We start from the raw sequence: 15,415 nt of genomic DNA, 5'->3' as shown, positions 1-15,415 counted from the left end.
CCAAGCACATTTGTGAACGTGGATGTGTATATAATATCTTATTATGTTTTGGTTGGCTGTTTACTGTAACTAAATCTGGACGGAGTGTTACAGTAACTGCCCTTATTAGCGATAGCATTGTTTTTGTCAATGGGAAGATATTGCTCAACATACAAGGACTGGGGAATAATTTCAGCAGCTTTTTATAGACTCCAAATGCCATAGTTTTCATAGCACTGTCTTAAAAGGAAAGCAGACAGAGGGGCTTCATCTGCTAGGTCTCAGACCAGACCGCAGTGAGACAGCAGGCTCTGGCCGAGCTCTCTAAACATGTTCAGGACTTCTCCAGAACAGAGTAGTAAACAGTGCACTTTACACACAATTCCTTGAAATTGCAAAGTGATGTATTGAAGTGTTTGGCCTAAATGACAAGGAGAAAAATGTAGTTTCCCACATAGAGATAACTCTAGGTGGCTTTAGATTATTTTGTTTGTTGTTGTTTTAGATTTGTGTGCAATGATTTTGAGATATCATATCTTTCCATTTACTTTTTCTGGGTTAACAATGGACACTGCTGAGAAACTGTTGGGAAGGATTAATAAAATACATCCTGTGGCGCTGTGGATGCATGTCGCTTTTTAAAGTCAAAGCTTTGAATAAAGACGCGTATAATATATATCTGTGACTCAGATGAGCTGATTAGAAGAACAGCTGTATCCAGCTCTGTGTTTTCCAGCCTTTGTGTTGAGTCTTTACCAGCTGCACTTTGTTTTGATATGTTTTGTGACCATATCTGTGCATGATGCAAACATCAGTGAGCATGCATTTTGGAACTTTGTGAACAGTGTTTGTGTAGGAACGTCGTTTTCTGGAGTGTTGAAGCATAAATTAAGCAGGCCTGGGCGAGTTTTCTTTACCTTGTGGTAGTCCTGCTCCAGTCTTGAGTCAGAACCAGCTCCCTGCTTGTACTTGTTCATCTTTAGTTTCATTTGTCTGGTCCTCTCCTCCATGTCCATACCTGAGCACAGAGACAGATGCGAGTCAGCTGGGAGCTGGTGGACTGTGAGGAGAGCCTCATGGAGGGGCATACTGTTATGGTGAGAGAGGCTTCTGTTGAGCTATGAGCCATGAGCTATGACGGGACAGATCTAATGGGAAAAGCTGAATGGTTGGCTGTTTTTTAACAAACACAAACCCGTAAACATATGCTGCATAGAATAATAAACTAATTTTTGAAATCAATAAGTCCCACACAGAAAATTCTGAACAAAATGTTGCTTTTTAGTCAGTCACTAATATTCAAATATTTTTATCTGACCTCAATAAAACACATTTGAATGCTAAGCCAAATTACTCCAGTACTACTACAGCACTAACTGTAACAATAATAGTGACACATTTCACAAAAAACTCTAGATGAATGGAAATGATTAGACAACAAATTGAAATCCCTAAACGATCACATTAATTGGCCAAAGCATCCCTCTCGATTAAAACCGACAGGCATTTTAGTCCTTTTTTAATTGCATAAAATCATCCAGTTTACCCATCTTATCACCTCCCAATTTCAGTTTAAACTCTGCAAATGTGATTCTTACATTCGCAACCATGCACAGGCATCTGTGGAAGTACAAATACCAATAAGAATAGGAACTGTGTACATTTTACAAACCTAAAAATGACAAAATAAGCTACAAACAGTTTCTACAGTGACTGTTTCTTTTCTGCAAAAATGTTCTCCACCACATGGTGACTTTCCTGCTTTTTCCTGCATTTCCATTTTCCTGCTTACTCTTTGTCTCTACTTTTGTGTCATATGACAGCAGTGACAGAGTGAAGATGAATGCACAAGTACAGGCGCCATGCTCACGTGCCTTCATGTACACACGCACACACAAAGAGAAAGGAAAAAGCAAAAAAAAAAAAAAGAGTAAAATAAAGGAATACAAGCTCAGAGCAAATGAATGACTGCATGAGTGAAGCGAAAGGAGTTAACGCATCACGCAGTTAGTAAACTACATGTGGTTTCGCATCTCTCCAGGAGTATTTTGTTAACTAATAGTATTTCATTTAACTTTGTTAAATGATTGTAACTGAGCTGCTTTTGAAATTCCAGTGCAGTCAGAAAGTATTATGTCGTTTTTTGTGATCGCTTCGTTTCAGTGGTCGTGGTAAATATGAGGTTAAAATTGAACAACTTTTAGTTCAGTAATGTAGGAGTTCATGTTCTTTTATACCAACACGTTCTCATCCCAACTTGTAACATAGAAACGCATGTGACAAATCGCCAGTATGTTACGCGTTTGGAGGCATGAGAGCCGTTTGGAATGAATCTATACATGTAAATGTGTTTCACGTTCTGATCATGAATCACTTTGGAAAACACTATCTGATAGTGTTAAGGTTATGGTTATGGTTAGGGTGTAACACGGCTGGAGCGTGTGTTACCGCCGCGAGTGGAATTCTATTGGGTTCAATTGAGAATCCGGAGTGTCTCATAAGGACGCGGAAGGGTACCTTTCGTTACTATGAGATGCCTCGGGACATGACAAATCGTCTGTATGTTACGCGTTGGGAATGATAATGCTCTGTTTATCCAATTTTTACTGGACAGACAAGATTGGACAGTTCATCACAATAAATTGTGTTAGATCCTAGAAGACTGATGGCTTTTTCATGCTTGAAGCTGGAGAAACGAGGCAATTAGCTTAGCTTATCATAAAAACATTTAACCTCGTGTGGTCTAGACATAAAAAGCTGAACGACCAGGACCTCAGAGGCTAGCTGCTTAACAGGTTGTACCTTTTGTTTTGGACTGCAAAGAGACCACATTTTAAGTGACTCGGTGACTGTGCATGAATGTGTGCGGCCATCATTGTTTCATTTCAAAGCAAATCTGTGGAACAAGATCATGAAAACGATACTCACTAAAGTGTACATTTTTGACTGCACTGCATTAGCAGCGTTTAGGAACTCTAAGTCATTCAAAACCACATGAATCAACAAATTTCACTTGAAATAGGCCAAAAAGAAATCAATTTAGGGAAAAAGTAGCAAATCTATGTCCACAAAGAGAGTAATCAAAAAAATAAATCTGCTGTCATACGCTCACAGTAAGTTTTTTTTTTTTTATCTTGGTAGAAAATGACAGTGTCTCACGTGCTGCAAAGAAACCACACTGGTGTGATCGTGATCATGCTTTAGTGAATGATAAGCCCACACAGTCTGTCTGCAGAAAAAATAAAGCAGCAGAAATGGTATGGAAGCCAGAAGCATCATCTACACAACAACGAAGAGAGCAACGCCGCAAGGAATTGGAGTCAAGCCAAACGGGAAAATAAAAGACGACTGAGATGAGGGGAGGCGGGTTTGGGGAGGGGGAGGGCAAGCCAGGAAGACGTACAGAGAGAATCACAGCAGAGGAAGGAGAAGAGGGAGCTGAGACAGAAAAGAAGGAAGGTGCAGAAGAAGAAGGGACAGACCTGAGTTCGTCCAACTTGGTGAGTCCGTGTCTTCTGGGATCACATCACACAATGGACAGACACAGACAGAGGAGAGGAAGATGGATGTGAGAGGATGCACGAAGGGTAAGGGGGAGGGTGAAGGAGGAGAGGAAGGATGGCTGGGAGGGCGACGCCATCACCAAAGGTCTCGGGTTTGGAGGGTCAGAGTAGACGGGAAGGAGTCGGAGGGGAGGGAGGGGGACACGACACAACAATACAACACGACAATGACAAAAACAACAAGCACAGAACACACAAACAAAATCATAGAGTACACCAAGAACACACAAACTCCACCATGGGCACAGTGAGAATTCAAAATAGAGCAAAAAGGGTGCGAGGCCGGGGGAGGCTGAGGTAGAGAGGCCAAGAGTTTAGTTATTAGAAGTCAGAGAGAGAGGGAAGGGGAAAGGTTCTGTGCTTTAAAGGGGAAAAAAGAAGCTGAAACAGGAAAGAGATGTTAATGTACCAAACCAGATAGAAACTTGAGACCTCTCTGCAGGCAGGTGGGGAAAGGAGGAAGAGGAGGAGAGAGGGGAGGGGGTGGAGGTATATAAGGAGAAGTGGATGTCACTTGAACCTGCATGGGGCAACTGTGGGGAGACAGCCTGGAAAAGTAACATGAACGGAAAAAAAAAAGAGGAAAAAAAACCAAACTGAAAGCACAGAGCAGCGAGCACACAAAAGAGAGACGGCTACCTCGCACAGTTTCACCAAGAGAACGTTCAAACTGACAAAAAATAGAGACATCACCTGGGTAGAGTGCGAGAGGTTTAAATACACGCAAGTACACGCTCAGGCACACACACGAGCATCAGCCACAAGATCCCTCTGAAAAGTCACACAATACCAACATCCAACTGTCTGCTGCCAGGCATCTCTGTTGATTCCGATAGATTCACATTGTATTCATACGCATATTTCACTTGTCTCTGTATTATTCATGTTCTTCCTTTCTTCCGCTCGGGCCCCCGAAATATTCTGTTTAACTCCAGAGATGAAGTGTGCTTCCGTTTCCTCTGCGGCTACCAAGACACTTTCACACATGTTTTGATCTTGCGTCGAGACAGCTGCTCATTGACTGACCCGACCTCAGTTCACAGGTTTAACATCGGGGTCCGGTTTGTTACCGACCTTCTCTCTTAGAGTCATGCTGACCCCTTTTGTTTCTCCTGTTCTGCTCTCCAGCCCTCCCATCTGATCTCTATCCCAGGGGCTGAACCTGACAAATCAACAGTAACGACCAGGAGAGCCTTCATTGTCCTACCCCCCCACCTACCCCACCTTCCCAGACACACACACACACACACACAGAGAATTTGCATTTAGCTCAATTAGCACTCACTTAGCTTGAATAATGAAGTGTCACATGAATTAAAAGACAATGTGAGGCATCTGCCTAGCTAGCTTTCATGAAAGTAATAGCAGTGTGGTTTAGCTTCGTCAGTCATTCCAGGAAACACACAGAAAATATGCAGAGTTGGAGAGAAATGAGAAATGGATGGAGTGAAAAAGTGAGAGAGACTGACTGAAGACCAGGCTAGCTGTGGGTTCATCACAGATTGGCCTGTGGGAAGCAGAGGCTTTGAAGACATACCTCTCTGCATCCTGCAGACGCACTGAGAGAGCTACTGGGTTTTTAGCTCAGAACAGCAGATGTTTTATGTTTTATTTTAAAGCCACAATCCTAAATCTGGTTCTGTTGTCAAAACGTATCAGCAAGCGGCATAACAATGAGGCTTAACTTAAAGGAAGGTGAAGGCGTGTCACCATGGAAACATTTCAGGAACACATTTCATGCTTCCTATACATCCATGGGCAACAAGCATCAGGTGTCATTTAAATAACGCTGTTATTTGTACAGTGCTGACAAAAAAAATCAGTAAAGAAATTAATATAAAGGGTAAGAAATCTATAAAATGCATCACTATTTTTTAAGGCGCTAGAACCCCCCCCCCCCCCAAAACAACAACCTGAATCTTTGGTGGGGTTTTTTTCATAGTTTTAAAATGTCAACTCCAAGATGCACTGCAATACCACACCAAGCAAGAAGAGACTGAAAAATAGAAGGATGCCATCCAGAGGCTGACAAAGACACCTCCTGTTAAATCAAAGGTGTGTCCGTGTGTGTCTACACACACACACACATATATATATATATATATATATATATATATATATATATATATATATATTAGGGGTGCAACGATACACAAAATTGACGGATCGGTTCGATACTTTGGTGTCATGGTTCGATATTTTTTCGATACAAAAAAATGTTCATGCCTTTTTAATTTGTCATTTATTAAAATTATAAATATATATTTTAACTCAAAAGTACAGTTTTTAAATTTAATGTTGCTGAAACAACAAAAAAAAATAAAATAAATCTATCTGATCGAGGAATCACTCATGTTCGGAAAAGAGAGTTTATTACAGAGAAATGGCTCTTTCCAAAATAAAAGCTATACTATATCTTCTTCTGGGCTATATTCTCAGCAGCATATTAAACATATCAGGTCCCCATAAGGAGAATCATGTGCTAACGGCTGTCTAAATGACTCGGGTAAAGTTTGTAGCATGCGTGCTTGTTGTTTTTGTCTGCTTCCACTTGTCTTTGCACTAGGATGATGTCGGCGTAAATGTGCAGTCATATTCGTTGTGTTCCCACTAGTGCTGTCAGCGTTAATCTCGTTAAAATGACGTTAACGCCATAATGCGGCAAATCTCCGTTAAGGAGTTACCGTGGATCGCCCAGTGCGTGGGGCTGGACACGTTAACAAGCTAACTGCGCTAACGCACTAGTTCCCACCAATTGAGCATTGCGTGGCATATCCGACATACTGTTTTACTTTTGTCCATGACGTGCTTACCTTCAGGGTCATACTTCACATGAAGACCAAAATAGTTCCAAACGCCAGATCTGAATGAGGGTGGGGGAGGTTCAATTTCGGGTAGCGTTGAGGCAGTTGCCATGTTGCAACGAGCTTAGCTTCTGTCTTGCTAGCTTGCGCTGCGCTCAGTGGATCTGCACTGACAGTGCAGCCTAGGCGGAGTAGTCGAACGCAGATCCACTGAGCGCTCAACACAGACAGCATCGTCAGAAGAAAAGTTGATAAAATAAATAAAACATTTTGTATTGTTCGATACATATGCGTACTGAACCGAAAGCACTGTATCAAACGGTTCAATATCGATACGAGTATTGTTGCACCCCTAATATATATATATATATATATATATATATATATATATATACATATATATATGTGTGTGTGTGTGTGTGTGTGTGTGTGTGTGTGTGTGTGTGTGTGTGTGAGGGTAGAATCCAGTTGATAAAGAGTCCACACAAGGACAAAGTCAGCAATTCTTCACAGAAACCATATTCTGTTAGAATACTTTCAGTGAGTCCATGAGCAATAAACAGCTATAGTAGATACTATTATTATGCAATATTTTATTGCTACAAGCTTCGCTAAACTTACAAACTGAAGTAAATACTATACAACAAATGACAAGTAAAGCAATGACTGTTTTTGAGCTGGTTTAGTTTAGCTTTGAAATGTTCCTGAAATATTCAGTCAGTTAAGCTTGATACACAGACCTTAAGACATACTTGTTGAATTTCAAAAGACAAATTATAAATCTTTTTTTTAAAGGCTTGTATGTAGAAATCATCATGCTGTGTACAGGGCTGATCAGACAAGCATGAAGAGGCCTATACGCAACATTGATGCGCTTTTCTCTTTTTGACCGGGTACTTGTCTGGTTAGATACGTTGATTACTGTTCATGTACTCATATGAGAGAGAGTAAAAAAGACTTGTCCCCTATCAGACCGACCGACCTGTGTCAGTGAGTGAAGGGTAAGGTTGTGTCCCACCATCAGACAGAGAGCCATTCAGCCCTCGCTGCTGGTCCTCCCATGTCACCTCTAAAGCAAGACATACACATAGATATACACACACACACACTGATTTTGACACCATTAGGCGATCTCCTTCCTGCACAAATGTTTCATTTATTCTTCTCTATAAAATACTTTCTATGTCTTCATCTATTGATACATTGCATAATGAGCATTTTGTGTATTATGCTCTGTACCAATAATAGAAAGCTGCTGCAAGCATAAATTAAAACAAACAAACAGATAAGAAAAAGGCATCTTTACTACTTCAGCACTGAAATCAAGGACAGCTCCTTATCAAACATTATGAACTTTGCTCCATCTGCTGGCCAACAGAGGTAACAGCCTCTCAAATAAAAAAAATAAAAAAAACATCATTACACTCTGCAGTACTGCAGCAAAGTGTAATGCACAGGCAGCAGGAAATGCTGTTTATGTGAAACACTATCCTAAAAATGTCTCTATTCACCTTTACTCTATTACGCCATTTTTATTACTGTTTTTGGCAAAAAAGGACAATTTTCTTTGCACTAAGCACCAGTTATGTTTGTAAGAGACTGCCAGTCTTAATGGAGTGCATGAAAAGACTGTGTGCACAAGAGCGCAATAATCCATGTCTAATTGAAATGATTGGCAATTTCACAATGGAAATGGAGAGCTCTGTCTTTGTGAGGTGGAGCTGAGCAGAATTAATTAGTATTAAAGAAGAGGGCAGATTAGAGCTCTGAGGCCACGCTGGAGGCAGAGAAGGGCAGACCAACCAAACTTCCAATCACAGCACTCTGTATGCATTAACATCAGTTACACTACACACAAGTCTCTAGTTTGATCACGCAAATAAAGTCAGAAGGAACGAACCATGCTTTTTGGGTGAGAGATGAAACTTGGGCGAATAAAACACTTTGGTGCAACTCAGAGCAGCTCATCATCAAGGACCACAGCTGCTGCTAACGAATGTCACAGAAGGACCAAGAGAGCCCACACAGCAAAATCACACCATCACACTGCTCGGAAGACTTGCCTTTCCTCCCATTTACCGGTGGGCCTTGGGGTTTTTCCTCACTGCCTGCTGCTAGTGGGGAGACAGATGGAGGTTCATGAAATGGTGCAGCACTGAAACTTTACACTGTACGTCACCGTAATATCACAGCTCATTCCACTTGGGCCCAGACGCAGATGCACATATGCTCACACAAGTCTGCACGCACGCACACATACGCACATATACCACAAGATCTGATGTGCACAGCAAGAGTTATTGCATAGAAATGCCGTGAGCTACTGGTTAATTATTCTGCTCAGTGTGTGATTGTCAGAAAACATTGTTTTATAATATGCAGTTGTACAGTTATATTGACAACTCAACATACAACCATCTTACCATCCAAAGATACCATTAATTAACCCTGTTTAAAAATACAGTTTCCTTTTAGAGACCTTACATGAATATCCAATGTGCCAGTCAGCGTTATAGCTGTGACAGTGTTGAGTAACAGCACCACACAGTCAAAGGACAGAAGCGTGCCACGTAAACAGATGGGAAGGTAGGAAGTAGAAACCGTGGGGAACTCCAGTTTCTGCCAACACTCTTGCCGCTCATTCAAGCCTGGGTTTGAATGTACTATACATCAGCGTGTACTGTACAGCACTCTCGAGCAAAACGCAAACTCCACACACTTAAAACGCAGAGGCTCGCATCCGCCGTGTTTCATTTTTAAAGATTTGCCATGACACAAGAGTAAAAACCCGCTGCTTCAGAAGACTGTGTTCTCAGTGATAAACACACCTGGATGATCGTTTTGGGGTTCAGGCGCCCCGGGCTCTTCCTCTGTTGCCACACATAAACAGATACACACATACAGGACAGTTAATGTATCTGCCAACTAGGCTTATATCAATATTCCAGCTTCTCCCTGGAATAATACAATAATATGGATCCAGTGTAGAAAGGTCCACACACACACAAAAGCACAATCAGATTTGCACTGCATAAGCCAAGTGTCACACAGCTCTGTGGGAACCACGGCGCAGGGTCGGATCAATGCTTCCCCTCTGCCCGTGCAGTGCCGCTGTCCTATAAGGAATAGACTAAAACACAGAGCAAAAGAAGGAGAGAGTGAGAGAAAGGAGAGAGATGTGAAAAGGCAGAGTGCCTGTCAAAGAAAAAAGGAAAAAAAAAAACAGGAGTAAGCGAGGTTGGGGGCAGGTATGAAGAGGAAGAACAAATAAAGGTGACACAAAGGAGCAACGGAGAGGTCCAGACACAGAGAGAGCTTTTGAGTGATAAAAAGATGGCAAAGATACAAAATAAGAGTGGGACTGAGAGAGAGCGAGAGACAGAGCAAAGGGGAGAGAGCGGGGCTGGCTGGCAGCTGTACAGAAGACAGGGAAAGGCCCTTATGGACTCTGACAGTGATAAAAGGGTTGTGTGAATACTTTGACACCTTCACCAGAACTGCACGAGCTTCTTCTCTCCAGATTTATCTCAGTCATTCCCTACAAAGCTTAGAACAACCCTTTTACAGCATCCAATTTAAAGACACATGTGAAAACAATCATTGCCTTCATCACAGTGCTTCATATCACAGTTCATTACAACAACACGCAACAATTTGCCAGAGGAGTGCTGAGTAACACTAAGGACTTCACATGTCTCTGTACAATGTGAACAAATCCAGATTTTGCTGTAATTATGAAAATTGTGGAGTTTAGCACAGAATAGCATAATATTTGCTTCGGTGACGTATCTCAGCAGTCCAAATGTTCCAAAAACCAAATTATTTGCAGATAGTTAGTAACGATATCTGGTGTGTAACTCAAAGCAAAAGAACAGCAAGGCTACAAATCAACACAACACTGGTACGATCAGTAGGATCAAGGCACCACGATGGCACAGGACATTTTAACTGCACGTTTAAACACAACTGCAACGGGGGGGTTGGAGGAGGAGGATTCAGTATGCACAGATCAAGTTTAGCCTCCACTGAACCGAGCTACCCGCCCTGTTGCAGACAGGGTTTTGGCTTTCGGAGGGAGGTGCAGCTCAAGCAGCAATTCCCAGTCCGAAAGACGAAACCCGAACATTCAGGTACAGACCTTCACAAGGCTCTGTTCCTTCGTCTCCATCTTCTGAGAGAGGAATGGAAAAGGAACCGAGCAGAGATGTTAATGGATGGAAGGCCAAAGTGAAAACCCATAAAGCAATGAAAAATCCTCGTACTTTTGAGACTTTTGATCTACAGCTTCTACTGAAGCGTTCCACCGGCTAATAATAATTATCCCTTTGGTCAGTGACACCAAAACCAAAAAGCTCCTCTTGTAACCCACACGTTCGGGTCATAAAACAGTAACTTTATCACTTTAAAATACTGAATATATGAATGCTCAAAATAAATTTAATTAGGTAGACAGTAGCCGTGTAATTTAAATTTAAAAAAGACATCCAGGTGACTTACTTCTGTCTTTGCCTGTGGGTGGAAGCTGTGGGAGTTGCCGACCTCGTCTACTGGACATAGGGGTACTTGTGGGACTGGTCTGGACGGATCCACTACGCGGATGTGCCCTATATGACAAAAAGTAGCAGACAATGGCTTGAGACATAAAGTAGGAGCTCGATGTAGGTGTTGCAAAGAAGAGAAAAGCGTACATTTGATCGGAGACGAGCAACATGAAAAGTAAAACTATGTTCTTTAATGGAGAGCCAATACGTGATTTAATGTAGTTAGCTGGGGTCATTCAATTATTTACAATATATGTAAGGTCATGTGTAATTTAGTCACTGCCAGACACAGCAGAAATCAATCAGTGATGGAAAACTCGCTGCTGACTTTATCTCCAATATAAAACCAATGCACACAGCGGTGATGTTTTGGCACATGGCATGGAAGTGGAGGGCTACATCGACTGTAGGGAGCTGAGCTGCAATAAAAGATGCCAGGAGTGAATCGCATGTAAAGTCGACTCATCAAGCTGCGGGAGAGAAGAGTTGAAATGCAGAAACAGCAGACCAGTGCGACCATGCGTTCAGACTGTCCCCGCAGGCTTCCAACTCAAAAACAAAAGAAGAAGAGGAAAGAGGACAAAAAAAAGTAAAAACAGAATGCCATCCGAGGACAAACGGCATCAGTTGATGTTAGTAATGAAATCAAAGTAAAATGTCGGCCCATCACTGCTATACTCACTCAAGCGTATGAGCAGTGTGTCCCAAATTAAAATTTTTCTTTTTAATAAAAGGAGTCAGCAAGCTATCTACGGTGTCAGGGTCATCGTGCCCGGGATATGTGTAAAGAAAATACAGCACATCCACTGGTGCTTTTGGAGACAAAACAGAAAGTGGCGTGTGACAGGTGGAGGTCGGTGGAGTGAGGTGAGCTGAGGTGAGGTGAGGCGGGGAAGCGGGGTATTAGGAGGGTGGGAGGTAGGTGAGTGTGATGTGGTATTTTTGGTTCATTCTGGGAGTTAGTCAGGCTCGGGGTGGGTGGGAGCTCATGGGACAGCTTCTGTACGGCTTTAAGCCTGTAAAGGTTTTAGCTGTACAAACATTTAGAAGAGGTAGAGCATCTCTGGAGGCAGAAATATTCTTACAGGTTGATTTAAAGCTCAGTGTGAGAGTAGAGCACTTTTAGCTAGGCTGTCTACACAAACCCTAGTTGTAAAACCTCGGTACATGCTGCACATCCCTTGTTAAAAGCAGAATATTAGCCTTGATGTTTCAAATGTGCTTTTCGAGAGTAAGGTTTATTAAGAAAAATAACAAAGAATCCCCCAAACAAATGTTGAACTACTTATTAATGTTTAAATTTTCTGTTGAAATGATTTCTCCCTCCAGCGCAGCTATGCTTCTGGGAAATGAGTGTACAACTAAAAAGTACTGTCTGCTTCTATGCCACGTTGGCTGGCTCTGATCTCTGATCTGGGTCACACCTCGTCAAGGCAGGTGAGGGGGGGGCGGACCTCCCAGATGGCAGAGAAGGCATGGACCTCATGAGCGAAGAGTCGTGGGGGCGTTCAGTGGAGCGCGAGCGGGACGTGGGGCGCTCTATAGTGGGCCGCTGGTCTGCAGAGCGGGACCTGCTGTGATACTCGTGTCTATCCATGGCTCCGTGGCTCCTACAGAGGTTGTTGAGAGACAGGCAGGCACTCAGTGTGTCTCCAGCAGGGCACGGACAGTAAGGAGGGCAAAGAAATTTTCTGCACCCTCAAAACTCCAAAGAATCATGTGGAATCCTGTATTTTTAATTGGTATAATCAATTAACTACCAATAGCATAGATACTTGTCAGAAGCTAATTGGGTGTTATGTCAAGTGTGCCTGATTTGCAGGTAGTAAGCAAAACTACCTAGAGATAAAGACAAAATGAGATGATTCCTAAACTCTTAAAACATACATTATTGTTTATGACTCTCCACGTGAGGCTAATTTACTTTATTTAAAGAGCGGACAACATGGACTGTGCTAGGTGGCTCCTGAGTGCTTTGCAGTCCTTGGTGGAACCAGTGACTTAACTGTGAAGTTCTCAGGATGTGTGCAATGAACAAGGACTATGTGCTGTCTCTCTGTAGGTGATAGGTGAGCATTCTGTTTGAGCCAGAGTGGGAATGTGAGGGAAAAGTGACTGCACTTGGATTATTTTGTCTGTTATATTCTGCAAAATGCCCAGGCAAAAGAACTTTTGGCACAGTGACAATGAAGGCAGATTCAGATGATCTGAAGAGCTGTAGGGGAAAAAAAACAGGTGAGGTTTCTCAGCTGGGAAAATTACTGACGAGGTACAGAGAGGAAAAAAAAATTCGCACAGAAATTCATTGATCAAGAAATAAATTCACATATTAAAAACAGTGAAGCGAAAAAGGCACCTCAGTCTTGGGAAGCAGAGGGGATTTTAGAGCATGCTGTTTGGTAACCTTTGTATGTATGTTACCAGTTTCGATTCATACACCGTGAGTAATAATATTTTATAGTTTTTGTACTTTCATACAGAACAAAAAAGTATTGAAATGAACCGCTGCACACACTGTTTGCTAAAATGCAAGAAATGCAAGAAAACACTATAGATATGTGGGAACGTCTTCAGTCAAACTGGGTTCTAATGATAACAAATACTTTATAAATAATTTCATTAGAACAGTCCATTTTGTTATTGCCATTTAGTGTCTGTAGTCTTCTCCAGTATGAAATATTGTCCAGTAGAGGAGATGTCCTGATAAAGGCTCATCAGTCAGTGACCTTACACAATCTATACAACAGTCATTTACTCTCATCATCACCGGGTCCCGTTCTCATTACGTGCTACGGCCAAGAATCTTTGAGTGATGTGAGGTTACGTCTGTTCAAGCATCACATTATGTGTAATTCAGTGGACACAACTGTAACACACAAACTGCTCTGCTCACTAGATTCTCACAGGAATGTTTGTTTTCTCGGCTCGGGAAAGTTGCTGTATTCATTCCTACATGCTGCATACTGTACAGGCTTTGTCCTGCTTTAAGTGCACTCTGGAGGGTTGCACTTAAACTACAGAACCATGAAAAACCTTTTCTGCAGGCAAATCACCCAAAACTAAAACATCTGGCAAAAGGCTCCAACTCCACTAATGCTCTTTGTTGCTAGACTCTGTTTTTTCTCATCCAAGTGGCTTTTGTGTCTGTATTGTGCCCTCATTTCTTTTCAGGTCTTACTATGCCTGACTGCAGACAGAAACAAACTATCTATATGAAGAGTGGAGGGAAATCAACTGTAGTCTTCTGTCGGCTACTTTCCTTTCTCTGTCAGTTTAGACAAAAGGAAAGGCACAGAGAAATAGATGGACAGCTCTTGTTAATGGGTATCTAGGTTATAGGCTGAGCCTGAAGTCGGGCCAAGCCAGGCCTTAGGGAAACTTTGTGACAGTTTTATAAAGTCAGTCGGGCTCTTGGGCTGAGTTCAGAAGACTCATCAGTTTTTTTTTCCTCCTGGAGAGGAGAGAAGTAGCACAAATGTCACGTTATTCCTGACTGGAAGCCAGATGGCAGCAGGCAAAAGACTGAAGCATGGTGCACCAGTGTGGGTCGGGAATTGATGGGTGTCAGCAGGCCTTTCTATAGGTGCTTGAAACAGCCCAGCAATCCATTCAGACCATATAGAAGAAGTCAAAGGGCCACTCTATGGATGACTGTAAGCGCAGCTGTCAATAGCATGTTAAATTTAAAAAAAAAAGACAACATCAATAATAACAAACACCACTGATCAACATATGGCTGTTTGTATAATGCGCACAGGTACACAATGACATCAACAAAGAAACAGTCAAGTGCGAGCCAGCACTTACACAGCCGACATCAGCAACACAAATAGCTCTGAGCCTCATCGCACAGAGGCAGTTGTGTAACATAACTGTACAGCCACACAACCTCAGAGCCGTGATGACTCCTTAACAAAAACTGATATCAGGGAGGATATCATTTTCCGTCATCACCTGTACGATCACGGATAAATTAAAGACGGACGAAGAACAACTTCAGGAGACCACAAGACGGCGGGCGCAGCAGCGCGTGTCAGTACCTCTCGTAGTCATAGTCGGAGGAGTAGGCACCCTCTGAATAGGCACGGGTCATCCTAGTGGAACGCAGTAACCTGACTGCTTCCTCGCGGCAGATCGGATACACACGATGGTTGCGGCTGCCGAGAAAATATCACAACTGGTCAGCGCTCGAATTTTTAATTTTGTTTCACCACATGGGGGAGGCAACATGACAAAGAAGCTGGAATTCAGATCTCAAAACTGAATACAAAAGTACACTGATGCGCTGAATGTACCCATACAACTGCAGGGGAAACCACCTCTGCTGGACAAAACTTCACAACCACAAAACACTTATCTATTTAACAATATGGCCAACAGACGCTCTTTTAGTAAAAAGACAAGAGACAGACTGAACTTCTCCAAAGCCTGCATTCATGCACATGATTTATTCTAGAAGATTTAAATGCTTATATGATAATGAGATGGTGAGAGAGAGCAATGCTGATACTGGATGAAATGTATGGCT

General features: G+C 42.3%; 1 protein-coding gene across 30 annotated transcripts in view; it reads right to left on the bottom strand.

Moving 5' to 3' along the window:
• rims2a (regulating synaptic membrane exocytosis 2a) overlaps nucleotides 1-15,415 on the bottom strand; it is a 151,950-nt gene that overhangs the window by 33,194 nt on the left and 103,341 nt on the right. For 25 of the 30 annotated variants that reach the window (XM_063485107.1, XM_063485116.1, XM_063485120.1 and 22 more), the window contains 5 exons: nucleotides 14,928-15,044; nucleotides 12,312-12,497; nucleotides 10,844-10,950; nucleotides 10,485-10,517; nucleotides 897-997 (listed from right to left, as the gene is read on the bottom strand). In XM_063485107.1, coding sequence (XP_063341177.1) covers nucleotides 897-997; nucleotides 10,485-10,517; nucleotides 10,844-10,950; nucleotides 12,312-12,497; nucleotides 14,928-15,044 — 544 coding nt within the window. The remainder of the gene's footprint in view (nucleotides 1-896; nucleotides 998-10,484; nucleotides 10,518-10,843; nucleotides 10,951-12,311; nucleotides 12,498-14,927; nucleotides 15,045-15,415) is intronic. The other 5 variants (XM_063485114.1, XM_063485117.1, XM_063485132.1 and 2 more) reach the window with 3 other exon arrangements.

The sequence above is a fragment of the Pelmatolapia mariae genome, linkage group LG10_11, assembly GCF_036321145.2.
Source record: "Pelmatolapia mariae isolate MD_Pm_ZW linkage group LG10_11, Pm_UMD_F_2, whole genome shotgun sequence".
Lineage (NCBI taxonomy): Eukaryota > Metazoa > Chordata > Actinopteri > Cichliformes > Cichlidae > Pelmatolapia > Pelmatolapia mariae.
The sequence above is the reverse complement of the archived record's forward strand: the minus strand, read 5'-3'. Positions and strand labels throughout refer to the sequence as shown.